Here is a 16,019-nt window from a genome sequence, read left to right as displayed (position 1 = left end):
CAGCCAAGAATACTCTACCCTGCAAGGCTATCCTTCCAAAATGAAGGGCAAATAGTATATTTCTCAGACAAACAAAAACCGCGGGAGTTCACTACCACACGACCACCCTTACAAGAAATCCTCACGGGAGTACTGGGTTTGGTTCCTGAAGAATAACTACCATTGCTATAAAAACCCAAGAAAAATCAAAACCCACTAGTATAATAAAAATGGCATTCATGAAGAGAAAACAATCAAACAAAAATGCTATCTATAACCTAAGGAACCAACAAACACAGAAACCAAACAGTAAATCAGAAAGCAAGGAACAAAAGACACCTAAGACAACCAAACAACCAATAAAATGCTAGGAATAAATCAACACCTTTCAATAACAACTCTTAATGTAAAAGGCTTAAATCCCCCAATCAAAAGACACAGACTGGCTGACTGGATCAAAAAGGAGGACCCAAGTATATGCTGCCTACAAGAGACCCACCTCACCCATAAAGATTCACATAGACTAAGAGTGAAAGGATGGAAAAAGATTTACCATGCAAAGAGAAAAGAAAAACGAGCTGGAGTAGCTATTCTTATATCTGACAAAATAGACTTTAAACTAAAAACCATAAAAAGAGACAATGAGGGACACTACTTAATGATAAAAGGACTGATCCATCAAGAAGACATAACAATCATAAATATGTACACACCCAATGTTGGAGCAGCCAGATTTATAAAACAAATGCTATTAGACCTAAAGAAGGAAATAGACACTAATACCATAATAGCAGGGGACCTGAACACCCCACTGTCAATATTAGACAGATCATCTAGGCAAAGAATCAACAGAGAAACACAATATCTAAAAAATACTCTAGACCAATTGGAATTGGCAGATATCTACAGGACATTCCATCCAACAACCTCAGAATATTCATTCTTCTCATCAGCACATGGATCATTCTCCAGGATAAATCACATGTTAGGTCACAAATCAAGTCTCAATAAATTCAAAATATTGGAATTATCCCATGTATTTTCTCAGACCACAATGGATTAAAACCAGAAATTAATAACAAAGGAAACTCTGGAAACTATACAAACACATGGAAATTAAACAGCATTCTACTTAATGACATATGGGTCCAAGAAGAAATCAAGCAGGAAATCAAAAAATGTATTGAAACTAATGAAAATAATGATACATCATAACAAAACCTGTGGGAGACTGCAAAAGCAGTATTAAGGGGGAAATTTATTGCATTAAATGCTCACCACAGAAGAATGGAAAGATGGCAAGTGAACAACCTAACACTTCACCTTAAAGAACTAGAAAAACAAGAACAATCCAAACCTAAAGTTAGCAGATGGAAAGAAATCATTAAGATCAGAGCAGAACTGAATGAAATTGAAACCCAAAAAATAATACAAAAGATCAATGAATCAAAAAGTTGGTTTTTTGAAAAGATAAATAAAATTGACAAACCATTAGCATGGCTAACAAAAAAAAGAAGAGAGAAGACTCAAATAACAAAAATTAGAAATGAAAAAGGTGATATTACAACTGATTCATCTGAAATACAAGGAATCATTCGAGACTACTATAAACAACTATACGCCAACAAATTTGAAAATCTGGAGGAAATGGGTAAATTTCTGGACACACACAAGCTCCCAAAACTGAACCATGAAGACATAGAAAATTTGAACAGACCAATAACAATAAAGGAGATTGAAGCTGTTATCAGAAGGCTCCCAACAAAGAAAAGCCCAGGACCAGATGGATTCACAGGAGAATTTTACCAAACATTCAAAGAGGAATTGACACCGATTCTTTACAAACTATTCCAAAAGATTGAAACGGACGCAAATCCCCCAAACTCATTCTATGAAGCAAGCATCATCCTGATACCAAAACCAGGTAAAGATATAACCAAAAAAGAAAACTACAGGCCAATATCCTTGATAAATATAGATACAAAAATCCTCACTAAAATACTAGCAAACAGAATACAGCAACACATACATAAAATTATTCACCACGATCAAGTGGGATTCATCCCAGGGATGCAAGGTTGGTTCAACATATGCAAATCAGTAAATGTGATACACAATATTAATAAAGTCAAACACAAGGACCATATGATTATCTCTATAGATGCTGAAAAAGCATTTGATAAAATTCAGCACTCATTCATAATAAAGACCCTCTATAAGTTAGGTATAGAGGGAAAGTATCTCAACATAATTAAAGCCATATATGACAAACCTACTGCCAATATCATCCTGAATGGGGAAAAGCTGAAAGCTTTTTCTTTAAGAACAGGAACTAGACAAGGATGCCCACTTTCACCACTCCTATTCAACATAGTGTTGGAAGTACTAGCCGGGGCAATCAGAGAAGAGAAGGAAATAAAGGGTATCCAGATTGGAAAAGATGAAGTCAAACTGTCCCTGTTTGCAGATGACATGATCCTATATATCGAACAGCCTAAAACCTCTACAAGAAAACTCTTGGAATTGATAAATGATTTCAGCACAGTAGCAGGATACAAAATCAACACACAAAAATCAGTAGCACTTCTTTTCTCCAATAGTAAACATGTAGAACGAGAAATCAAGGAAGCCTGCCCATTTACAATAGCCACCAAAAAAATAAAATACTTAGGAATTGAGTTAACCAAGGATGTGAAATGTCTCTATAATGAGAACTACAAACCACTGCTGAGAGAAATTAGAGAGGATACAAGAAGATGGAAAGATATCCGATGCTCTTGGATTGGAAGAATCAATATAGTGAAAATGTCCATACTACCCAAAGTGATATACAAATTCAATGCAATCCCCATCAAAATTCCAAAGACATTTTTTTCAGAAATGGAACGAACTATCCAGACATTTATATGGAATAATAAAAGGCCACGCATAGCCAAAGCAATGCTGAGCAAAAAAAATAAAGCTGGAGGCATAACACTACCTTACTTAAGCTATACTACAAAGCTATAATAAACAAAACAGTATGGTACTGGCATAAAAACAGACACACTGATCAATGGAATAGAATAGAGAATCCAGAAATCAACCCACACACTTACTGCCATCTGATCTTTGACAAAGGCACCAAGCCTATTCACTGGGGAAGGGACTGCCTCTTCAGCAAATGGTGCTGGGAGAACTGGATATCCATATGCAGGAGAATGAAACTAGACCCATACCTCTCACCATATACTAAAATCAACTCAAAATGGATTAAGGATTTAAATATACACCCTAAAAAAATAAAACTCCTTAAAGAAAACATAGGAGAAACACTTCAGGAAATAGGACTGGACACAGACTTCATGAATACGACCCCAAAAGCACAGGCAACCAAAGGAAAAATAAACAAATGGGATTATATCAAACTAAAAAGCTTCTGCACAGCAAAAGAAACAATTAACAGAGTTAAAAGACAACCAACAGAATGGGAGAAAATATTTGCAAAATATACATCTGACAAAGGATTAATATCCAGAATATATAAGGAACTCAAACAACTTTACAAGAAAAAAACAAGCAACCCAATTAAAAAATGGGCAAAAGAGCTAAGTAGGCATTTCTCTAAGGAAGATATACAAATGGCCAACAGACATATGAAAAATGCTCAACATCACTCAGCATCTGGGAAATGCAAATCAAAACCACACTGAGATACCGTCTAACCCCAGTTAGAATGGCTAAAATCCAAAAGATTCTGAACGATAAATGCTGGTGAGGTTGCGGAGAAAAAGGAACTCTCATACATTGTTGGTGGGACTGCAAACTGGTGCAGCCTCTATGGAAAGTGGTATGGAGATTCCTCAAACAATTGCAGATAGATCTATGATATGACCCAGCTATCTCGCTGCTGGGAATATACCCAGAGGAATGGAAATCATCAAGTCGAAGGTATACGTGTTCCCCAATGTTCATTGCAGCACTCTTTACAATAGCCAAGAGTTGGAACCAGCCCAAATGTCCATCATCGGATTAGTGGATACGGAAAATGTGATACATCTGCACAATGGAATACTACTCAGCTATAAAAACGAATGAAATACTGCCATTTGCAACAACATGGATGGATCTTGAGAGAATTATATTAAGTGAAACGAGTCAGGCACAGAAAGAGAAATACCACATGTTCTCACTTATTGGTGGGAGCTAAAAATTAATATATAAATTCACACACACACATACACACAAAAAAACCGGGGGTGGGGGAAGAAGATATAACAACCACAACTACTTGAAGTTGATACGACAAGCAAACAGAAAGGACATTGTTGGGGGGGAGGGAGGAGAGGGAGGACGGAGGGAGGTTTTGATAAGGGGCAACAATAATCAACCACAATGTATATCGACAAAATAAAATTAAAATAAATAAATAAATAAATAAATAAATACAATCTTACAAAACAAAACAACAAAAAATAAATTAAAAAAAATTATTGTAACCTGACAATCTGTTTTTAAATTGGGGTTTTTAGACCATTTATATTTAATATGATTATTTATATAGTTAGGTTTAAATCTGTCGTTTTGCTATTTGTTTCCTATTTATTCCGTCTGTTTATTCCCTTTTATTTCTTTGCTGCCTTTCACTGGTTAATTGAATTTTTTATGATTCAATTTAATATATATCTCCTTTTGGTTGGCTTATTAACTATAACTCTTGTTTTGTTATTTTACTGATTGCTTGTGTTTATATTATGCAGATGGTCCCCAATTTACAATGGTTCAACTTACAATGTTTGGACTTTATGCTGGTGTGAAACTACTGCAATTTCAACTAATGTCAAATTTTCAATTTTGATCTTTTCTCTGGCTAGTGATACGTGATACATGAGATATTCAGCACTTTATTTATTTATCTTAACCCTTGACTTGGTGTTGTCAGCACCACGCTCTCCCAAGTGAGCTAACTGGCCATCCCTATATAGGGATCCAATCCTGTGGCCTTGGTGTTATCAGCACCACATTCTCCCAAGTGAGCCACGGGCCAGCCCCAGGTTCAGTAAATTAAATGCATTTCCAACTTATGATAATTTCAACTTAAAATGGTTTTGTAGGGATGTAACCCCATCATAAGCCGAGGAGCATCTGTACATCTTTAATTAATTATAGTTAACTTTCAAGTGATATTATTCTATCACTTACAGAACTCTACAGTAGTATTGTGATAAACAGAATAATGCCCCCCCAACATCCATATCCTAATCTCTGAAACATGAGCATATGTTACCTTATATGAAAAAGGGACTTTGCAGATGTGATTAAGTTAAGGATCTTGAAATGGTAAGATCATCCAGGATTATCCACATCGGTCTAATGTAATCACAAGGATTCTTATAAGAGGGATGCAGGAGGGTCAGAGTCATAGTAGGGGATGTGATGATGGATGCGGAGGTCAAAGTGATGCAGTGAAAGAAGGGGCCATGAGCCAAAGAATGTAGGTGGCCTCTAAAAGCCAGAAAAGGTGAGGAAACAGATTCTCGCCTAAAATCTTCAGAAGGAATGCAATCCTGCTGACACCTTGGTTTTTAGCCAGTGAGACTTATTTTGGACTTCTGACACCCAGAACTTTAAGATAACAAATTTGTGTTGTTTTAAGTCTCTAAGTGTGTGGTAATTTGATACAGCAGCAATAGGAAACTAATACTGGTATGCTTATATTTTTCCCCTATTGACCTTTGTGCAATTGTTGTTATTCAATTTATTTTAACATATAGTATAAACCCCATACTACATTGTCATTATTATTTTTTAAATAGTCAATCATCTCTCAAAGAATTTTAAATATCTAAGTTTTTTTTCCCTCCAGTAAAAAAAAAAAGAAAAAAGAGTATTTTAAATAATAGAGATGTCTTGTATAATTATTCATGTACTAAACCAATTCTGATAGTCTTTATTCCTTTGTGTAGATCCAGATTTAGATCTGATGTTAATCTCCTTATGCCTAAAAGACTTCTTTTAAAATTTCTTATAGTGTCAGTCTACAAATGATGGATTCTTTCAGCTTTTGTATGTCTGAAACTATTTTTAGTTTGACTTAGTTTTTTGAAAGATATTTTTGCTGGGTATAGAATTCTAGGTTGACAAGTTTTTTTTTTTTGTTTTTTCTTTTGGTACTGTAATGATATTGAACCACTCTTTTCTTGCTTGTATTGTTTATGATGATAAATCATCCTTATCTTTGTTTCTGTATATGCAACATGTCTCCTTTCTCTGGTTGCTTTGAATATTTTTCCTTTTTCACTATTTTTGAGCAGGTTTGATTATGATGTGCCTTGCTGTAGTTTTCTTCATGGTTTTTGTTTCCAGTTTTGTTGTGCTTCTTGGATTTACAGGTTTATAGTTTTCATCAAACTTCATAAATTTCCAGCCATTATTTCTACACATATCTCTTTTCTCCTCTCCAATTACACATATATTAGGCTGTTTCATGTTGTCTCATAGATCATTGATGCTGTTCTTTTTTCTGTGGGTTTTATTTTGGATAATTTCTATTGCTGTTTTCAAGTTAACCAGTTCTCTTCTGGAATGTCTAATTTGACCATTAAGTCCATCTGATATGTTTTCATCTCACACATTGTAGTTTTCATTTCCAGAAGTTAAATTTGAGTCTTTAAAAAATACATATTCTAAGTTTTTACTAAACTCTTAAACATGTAGCTCACAAATAATAACTGTTTTAAAGTTCTTGCTACTAATTCTAACATCAATTTCAGGTCTGGGTAGGTTTCAATTGATTGATTTTTCTCTTCTTTATAGGTAATATTTTCCAACTTCTTTAAATGACATAATTTTGGATTGGATGCCATACATTGTGAATTTTACCTTGCTGGATGCTGTGTATTTTTTCATTCCTATAAATGTTCTTGAGTATTGTTTTGGAATACACTTAATAAAGAGTTTGATCCTTTCTTGTCTTGTTTTTAATTTGTTAGGTGGAGCTGGAACAGTACTTGGTCTAGTGAGACAAGACTCTTCTCTACCCAGTACCCCATGAATTATGATATTTTTCATACTGGCTGGTGGGAACAGACTATTCCTGGCCCCTTGTGTACACCAGGCATTGTTACTTCTAATCTTTTTGGGTGGTTCTTTCCTAAGTCTTGGATAGTTTCTTCACAAGCCTGCACTTATCAGTACTGAGCTGAATACTTGAAGGGGACCCTCTGTGGATCTCCATAGTTGTTTCTTTGTACAGCTCTTTCTGTTTACTATTCTGTCCCTTGAATTCTAGTCACTGTGGTGTCCCCAGACCTTCAGCTCTTTCCCTTTAACTTAGACTCAGGGAGTCTGCTGGGCTGTATCATTGTCCCTCCTCTTTGTGCTGCAATCTGGAAACTATTTCAAGGCTATAAGCTGGGGCAATCATATGGCTTATATTGTTTGTTTCCAGTGTCTCAGAGATTACTGCCCTTCAATGCCTGATGTCCAGTGTATTGCAAACTGTTGTTTCATTTATTTTTCTCTCTTTTGGTTTCAGGTAGTGGCTAAATTTAGTCCTTATTTTCCATTGTAGTCAGAAATAGATGTTAGTTTTTTATTTTAATTTAATTTTACTTTAAAATTGTGTAAAATATTTGCATAGTTCTAAAGTCAAATCTATAAAGCATGGTATATTTAGAGAAAGTCTAGCTCTATCTTCCCTTTAACCCTGTTCCTTTCTTCTTCCTATAGGCAACTTCCTCCTCCTCCCCCTCCTCTTCATCTTCTTACAGGTTGAGTATCCTTTTTCCTAAATGTTTGGGACCAGAAGTGTTTCGGAGTTTGGATTTTGGAATATTTGTATATATGTAATATGTCTTGGGGATGGGACCCAAATCTTAACAGGAAATTAATTTATGTTTTATATACACCTTATACACATAACCTGAAGATGATTTTATACAATATTTTAAATAAAGTTTGTGTACATCAAACCATCAGAAAGCAAAGGTGTCACTATCTTAGCCACCCATGTGGACAGGTTGAGGTTGTTTGGCATCACTATCATTTCTGATTCTGAATTTATGTGCTATGATAAGCAATTACTTACATTTATTTACACACGAGTACTTAACAGTAAAATATATGACATACCATTCATACAGTGAAAAAATATGGTGTTGATAACATCAAGGTTCAGGGTTCCATCCCTGTACTGGCCAATTGCCCAAACAAACAAACAAAACAAAACAAAATAATGTGTTCAAGGTAACTAAGCAGCACAGTGACATCACCAGAGTACCTGGGGCTGCTGAATAAACTGTGTGTTGTGTGCTTTCGTTTTTCTTGTGACATCACATGAGATCAGGTGTGGAATTTTCCACTTGTGGTGGCATGTCAGCCCTCAAAAACTTTTGGATTTTGGGGCATTTTGGATTTTGGATTAGGAATGGTCAGGCTATACTATTATTTTGTTTTTGTGCTCTCTAAGTAGCCTTTTTTTTTTTTTTTTTTAGTTTTTGGTTTATCTTTCCATTAAAAAGAACTTTTGCAAACATATAATACATTTGTTTATGTACATATATGTGTGTATCCCTATTTGTTAGATAAACACTGTATATCGTACACACCATTCTCCACCCTGCTGCTTTCACTTAACAATATATGCCATTGCAGTGTATACTTCTCTGTTGGTCTGTTTTTCTTTTAACAGCTTCGTAACAAGACATCGTGTGTATATACTATTGTTCATTTAACCAGGTCTTTATAGATGGACATTTGGATTGTTTCTAGTATTTTCCTAGTATAACAAATACTAAGTGATACATAATTTTTTATTTTTGCACGTGAATCTGTGATATAGATTCCTAGAAATGGAATTGCTAGGTCAAAGGGCAAATACATATGTAGTTTTGCTAGATATGCTGAATTCTTCGTTACAGGGTTGTGCTGTTTGCACTCCGCCAGTGGTGGATGAGAGTGGCAGGCATATTTCTATCAACAGCGTAGTTTGATAGCACAGTTGAATGCTTAATGTCAGGGTGAGAACTAGAATTATTGAAATAGAGGCTGGCGTGAGGGGCACTTGTCGCGGATGTTGTAGAGATGATTCTTATATCAGGTAGGGGTCAGACCGAATAACTTCTGAGTTCCCTCCCTACATTGTAATCATATTATTCTTTAAAAATATTCGTCTGATGAATTTAGAAAGTAGATCCTGGTGTTTTTTTTGCTTCTCCATACATTTTACATGCCTTATTACAATGCTTTTATATTACCAGGATGCATTTCTTTCTGAGCAATTGTAGTTGGTAATGTCATAGGAAAGGAAAAATAAATTCCACAAGAAGCGGTTTAGTGGGGGTGGGTGGTGGGCTGGGGGCTGTTTTCCTGCATGGCTTTGGTGTGGGTATCTGTTTTCCAATAACGGCAGGCCTCTGGGTTTCAATCCTGCTGTGTCTGGGCCAGCAATAGGATGGCTCAGTGGGGATTTAGGTAGGATGTGGAGAGATTTTGCACATGCGCTGTGGGCTAGACTCCCCTTGGGAACTGTATGATCTTGGGCCAGTTACTTAATCACTGTCAGCCTCACTGTCCTAAACCTTTAAATGCCTCATAGGGTTGTTGCTACAATGAGATAGTAGTGAATGTGGGATGCTAGCCTTGCACAAAGTGAGAGCTCAGTAAATGTTAGCTATTGTTACTGTGTCAGCTTTGGCTGTGGTGGCAGCTGTGAGGAACTTGGGAGCCCCTGGACCAGAAGAGGTGGGAAGAATTCTGGATTTGAAGTTTACCTTGTCAGGAAGGCCTTGGCGCAAGGGACACTGGAATTGAATTTTAGAGAGAACAGAGGGAGAACATTGGGAGAGCAGGCAGGAAGGGGATGGTTGGTGGGCTGGACAGAGAGCTGGGCTGAGTCCTGGAGTGTGGTGCCACGTGCCCATCAGGGAAGACAAGGTGCTGTGGCCTGGGTTGGTTCAGGAGGGCTTTACTGAAGAGGTGGGCCTTGAAGTCAGGACAGCTTTTAAAGGGGCCAGAGAAGAGGTGAGGCAGAGCCCCAGGGATGCTGCTGGTGTAAGCACTTGTGAAATGCTTGCCCACTCCTCAAGACCTACCCAGGGGCTCGTGGCTCATCCCTCCAGCTCTGTAGAGTTGCTTCAAATTGGTGTTTTCAACCACAAACACGGATGGAACGCCTGTTATGTACGGGGCAGGCCCTGCGAGTGTAAATATGAGTAAGATGAGATCTGGTGCTAAGTTCGTTATGTGGCAGTTTTTCCAGCTCCAACTGCCTTGGTGTGTCTCCGATATTCTGGTTCGGTAGGGTTGGGCTAGGGCCCAGGCATCTGCCCTTTCTAATAATGCTTATGCAGCTCTGATGCCCAGTCTTGGTGAAAAATCCCTGGCTCATGGCATTATCTGTTTATAAACATGGAGGCTGTTAATGACCCATTGTGCTGACACGTGTGGGAGCAGGATGGGGAGGAGCTCTTTCAATGGCACAGAAAAGCCTGGAGAGGAGCCTCCTGTTCCATCGGCAGCTGCGTTTGGATTCTTCATTTGGAGCCTTTGATCCTGTTACCTGGTTCTGAGCAGGTGTGGTCATTACCTCTCTCCTCCTACCCACTTTCACTCCAGTTCCTCAGCTTCTTGGTTGACTTCTCTTCAAACCCAAGTGGCTATAAGGGATGGAGGCTTGGGATGCGGGTGATTCTTGTTCATTGTTGGGACAGAGGGTCGACACATTGGCATAAGTTACATGAAGGTAGATTTTGATTCAAAATAAGGGTGGGGTGAATCTTTTTATCATGATAAACGTTGGCCAACAGTGGGACAGACTGTCCTGTGGAGTCACAGGTTTTTGTTGTCGAGAAGGTTCAGCAGCAGCTGCGGGTCTGCCCCTCTGAGTCGCTGCAGGGAGAGCCCTTTGCTGAGCGGGCTTGAACTGCCGCAGTTCAACTCTGATTGGGGAAGAGGAAGCTGCTCCAGCTCTTTTCTTCCCCCCAGTATCCTTCCCTTTCTTTTCTATCCCATTTCATCTTCTGAATTCTTAATCGCTCATGCTGTGTCTGTTAGAGAGGCTCAGAACACTCAGGCTCCACCTGCTGAACTTGAGCAGTGTGGATACTCAGCTGTTTGTCTGGAGTCAGCTGACTGTGTAGGCATCAGGCCCAACATGCCACGTTTTTCTACGAGCCCGTTCTCCCAGCGAGTGTATGAATTTCTGTGCGGCTGTGTGTGTGCGCGTGCGTCGTGCCTGTGCTTGCACACGGGCGTGAGTGTTGTAACTGTAGTTGGAGCTCAAAGTAACAGAAAAGCAGTTTGCTCAGTGGGTGTGCAAATGGAGGAGTAGCTGTGGCCTTGGTTACCAGGGAGGACTGGTCCCCCCTCTTGTTTCCTGCCTCCCGTTTCCCCTCGTCTGTATCCACCTCTAGCCCCAGGCTTATTCCTCAAGGTTAATTTCCCTGATAGCAGCTGTGACTCCATCCTTCTCTCCTTCTCTCCTCATCCTTCCTCCATCACACACACACACACTCACACACAAACACACACACACTCACACTCACACACACACACACACACACACACACGCACACACACACGCGCACACGCTTTGAGTTATGTACCTCCTGTTCTAATGAGATAAACAACATAAGTCTCATGAGGCTCTGCTTTTCCCTCCACAAGTGGAACTCGGGCTGAATGTGTTGGTTCTCTAAAGAAACCCTGGTGCCTGTCAGCCTCGCGAGGTGGTGAGGAAGGGAATAAGGATTGTCGAGACAAGGTGGATTCAAAGCAGACATCAAAGAGAAGGCTGTTTCCACCCTTGTGGCTAAAGGACCAAACAGCAACATGGGGGGCAGGGTGGGGGACCTTGCCGTGCCATGTGGGCAGATGCCAAGAATCGCCTAAGTCAGCTAACTCATAATAACAACTGACATTTGTCAAGTCTTCGTGGTTATGGAGAATGTCCTCTTGAATATAAGTTAATCCCCATTACAATCCCTACGAGGTAGGCATTACTAACTCCCTTACCTTACAGGCGAGGGACAGGCTCAGAAAGGTGTTGGGATATTTCCCGGGACTCACGGGCTCTTCCTCTGCACCGTGGAGCTTCTTCAATCCACCAGAGAAAGAATGAAACAAAAATAGTCTCCTCTTCTGGACAAACTACTTATAAAATGGACTCTCCTAGGAGAGTGGGCTGACAGCTACAAGCAGGGTGGCCCGAGGCTGCCTCGGTGCCGCTGACCAGCAAGCACAGACACTGTAGTCTCAGGGAGAGGGTAGGACCTAGACAAGCACTGGCATTTTCAAACTCCTGCCACTCAGACCTTCGAGAGTGCTCGTGTGGACTGGCTCCTTCTCACTCACCTGCTTTGGATCAGCAGCCTATGGGGCAAGAAGGAGACCGCCATGCTGAGGCTGGTGGGCTGGACTCAGTTCTGGGTCCACCTTCTGGAGTCCCTCTTGGATGGTTTGGATCTGGGTAGATGAGTCTCTTGTAGTCATGAACAGCAGGGCCAGTGGTCATTTCTATATTTCTGAGTCTGGTTCAGTGATGGTTGAATTTATGTGATAAGTATTCCTTGATGTGCCTGCCAAGCACTGTGTGCTAAACGTTGGGGAATACTGCAAATGGATGCAGTTCCTGCCATCCTGGATCTTATAAAACCAGTAGGGGAAACAATCTAGTAAGCAGGTAATTAATTATAATGCCTTGGGGAAATACAAGGAACCTCAGGATCCTACAGGAAAGACCATTAAACCAGTCTTGGTACATCAGAGAAAACATGCAGTGACTAGATGATGCTTAGACATCCAGAGGTCCTCACTTAGACATTGGAATGATCTACAAAGTTCTTTAAAAAAAATAGTTGCCCGGGCCGACCCCGTGGCGCACTTGGGAGAGTGCGGCGCTGGGAGCGCAGCAGTGCTCCTGCTGCGGGTTCGGATCCTATATAAGGATGGCTGGTGCGCTCACTGGCTGAGCGCGGTGCAGCCGGTCACAAAAAGACAAAAAAAAAAAAAAAAAAAAGTTGCCCAGTTCCCTCGCCTACCACATTCAAGTCTGGCATGGATTTTGATCATTGGTGTTTTTGAGAAGTTCTCCAGGGGATTTTGTTTTTAGCCTGGGTTAAGAATCACTAACCCCAAATGAGTGGGGATTAGTGGGACCAGTTCTGGGACGTGGAGTAATGGGCCAGCCCTTGTACTTGGCCTTCTCTGGGATCCTGGGGAACACCATTTCTGGAGATGGCCTGCACATATGGAAGGGACCCAGAATCAATGCATCCATTCAGGAATTACAGGATCAGGGATGACATGGTCCTGGAGTGAGCCACACCAGAAACATTGAGCCATTCCCAGTGATGCCTTCCCTCAGAGGTCACAATCAGACCTCCCAGGGGAGGGATGGCAAGCTTACCTTATTTGATTCATTTGGTCACCACAAGTCTGGTCCTCAGAGCTCAGGGAGCTCAGTGCTGCAGGATCCTCCTACTCTGCAGAATCCCATGAAGCAGGAACCCCCTAGGCTCTGTCACCCTAAATGGTTTCTAAGAATCAAAGGGGGAGGGGGCAGAACCTCCAACTTGTTTATGGTTTTGCAACCTTTAGGAGTAGCTGTGTGATTAAAATGATGCTTAGCACTTTAAAGAGACCTGAACATTTTGGTTCCTTTAATGCGGGGATAGTTGCCTCCGTTTGGGACCCAACCCAATAAATGGGTAGAGGTGACTAGTGAAAATGGAAAATGAATGAATGGATATATAGCAGCGAAATGTATGTGGATTTTCTTTGCAAAGGCACAGAATGAAGTCAGTTTCCTTCTTAACTTTTAAGGGCTCCAAGGTGGAAGCCAGTGGATGGGAACAGAACTGATGTTTTCCGAGCCTGGTGGCCCTAGGTAAATGCAGGGACACTCTCATGTGAAGGTGCTGACAGCTAACAGCTGTTGCCTGCCACGTTTATCTATAGAAGACAGAGTTGTGACTTCACGTGAAGCCGGAACATATTCGTTCATTCTTTCAACACATATGTAGTTCGATCTCCCACATGTTAGGCACAGTTCTGGTTCTGGGGATTCTGACAAGAGCAAGACAGAAAAGTCCTGGTCCTCACTAGGCTTTTCTCCCTGGCGGGGGTTGGTTGGTTGGCTTGCTGATTTATTTGGGGGCCATCTGACAGCCTTTTTAAGACTGCAAATCACCTAGCCAGTCTTAAGCACCTTCCTCTTACCCTTAGCCTTCAGCTCCTGCCCTTTTCTCTGGGAAAAGACTGTGGTCTAGTGTGGAGAGTCCATGTTTCTCCAAGGCCTCTGGCTGCCACACTATGTGCCACAGGAGCCACAAAAGTGTTGTCTGATGAGCAAGAGGGCTCCTCATGGGGTGCTTGGCATGACAATGATGCTTGTGGTGTCAAAGGCCAAATATAAATGGAGACTGTCATTGTGTAATGGTTTGGTACATAAGCCCAGCCACTGGACTCCTGCCCACTTCTTTATGTAAGGCCCAGAAGGTGGTCAGGGATATACAGATGTGCTGGCTCTGCAGGCCGTGGAGCCTGCTCACCAGAGTAGCCTTATATTTTCATGGAGGTTGCTTAGGGCTCCCTTTGGCTTTGGCGAGCTACCAGCAGCCATCAGTAGGTGGGAGAAGCCAGTAAGTAGATCTGGCTCCTTGGATCCTGTTCCCTTGAAATTCTTCTCAATCCAGGCTGTCCCTAGTGTAGGCCAGCTGCCTTCTGTTGCTCCACCTTGAACAGAAACTATTTCACTTGGATCTGGACAGAGGGGCAGTAGCTGGAGACCCCACTGCCTTGAAAGTACTGTGGTGAGGTTGACTCTGGAAATGTCCCTCTTGTGGTCTGAAGGTCCCTCGGTTGTTCTGTCCAGTCTGGGAGAGCAGAACTGGTTTTGGTAAAGGTGATGGCTGTTTCTGGCTTGGGCCTGCTGAACAGCATGGTGGAATAAACAGAGCAAATGTCCTGGGGTTAGATGACATAAATTCAGCCTTGGCTCTATTGTCAACCAGCTGTGTGACCTTGACAAGTCACTTTGCCTCTCTGGGCTTCAGTTTCCTCTCACTGTGAACGACAAGATTAGTCAAGGTAGTTTCCAAAGCCCCTTCCAGCCTGGAGCATTTAATCTTTACATTGTCTCTGTCCACAGGCCTCGCCCCAGGCCAGCTGTATACATACCCTGCGCGCTGCTGGCGCAAGAAGAGACGATTGCACCCGCCGGAGGATCCAAAACTGCGGCTGCTGGAAATAAAACCTGGTCAGTGCCCTCTGGAGCTTGGCTGGATCCATGATGGGAGAGGTGGGGAGGGCTGGGCTGGGCCCAGGACAAGGGTGGGTTCTCCTTTGTCTGTAGAGCTAAGGTTTCCAGGAGGGTAAACATGCCCACTGGTGCTCTGTGTCCCTCTGGGCCAGCTCTTGTGTATAAACATGTCTGTGTGTCCACCTGAGCTTCCCTCCCCTCTGGGCATCGCGTGGCTTCTCCCTCCTTTTGTCTCCCCTCTTTCCATCCCAGGAGTAAAGCAGGAGCAGCAGGGTAGGCCCCGGCCCAGGGGACTGACTTTCCAATAGAACCAAAGGAGCTGTGGCTCCTTTGGGTCATCTGATACCTTCGTTCTGGCCTCAAGTAAAGAGACCTTGTCCCAGGTTGTGTGTTTCTAGGGAAAGAGTACATGTGGAATCTCTCCTCACTTGCCCTGTGTAAACTTCTGAGCGTCTTACACAGAAAGGGGTCAGTTTGCTAAAAATAGAACTTGCCTTGGATACAGAAGTGGAAGAATTTAAGCTCAAAATTTACCTCTGGGTGATGCAGATGGCTTTGTGGCCATGTGGAAGGAATTGGTTGGTTGGTTTATCTTGACTATTGATTTATTATTACACTTCCGACTCTGTGGCTATCTGCAGCCAGGCCATGTGATTGCCCCCAGGTCCTTAGCTTTAAGGGAACCTCCGTTTTTGGGGTGTTGAGGATGGGACATGACTCAGGATGGTGGGAACAGTACTATCCAGTGGTGCAAATACAGTGTTGACACATTTCTTCCCGCTGTCACCAAAATGTTGCA

General features: G+C 41.4%; 1 protein-coding gene across 1 annotated transcript in view; it reads left to right on the top strand.

The window, feature by feature from the left end:
• The window catches only part of DPF3 (double PHD fingers 3), a 251,100-nt gene that overhangs the window by 118,574 nt on the left and 116,507 nt on the right, over positions 1-16,019 (top strand). The window contains exon 3 of the mRNA XM_063090345.1: positions 15,110-15,217. Within this exon, the coding sequence (XP_062946415.1) occupies positions 15,110-15,217 (108 nt within the window). The remainder of the gene's footprint in view (positions 1-15,109; positions 15,218-16,019) is intronic.

Source organism: Cynocephalus volans, chromosome 3 (assembly GCF_027409185.1).
Source record: "Cynocephalus volans isolate mCynVol1 chromosome 3, mCynVol1.pri, whole genome shotgun sequence".
Taxonomy (NCBI): Eukaryota; Metazoa; Chordata; class Mammalia; order Dermoptera; family Cynocephalidae; genus Cynocephalus; species Cynocephalus volans.
Note: the sequence above shows the minus strand (reverse complement) of the source record. Positions and strands in the feature narration are given on the sequence as shown.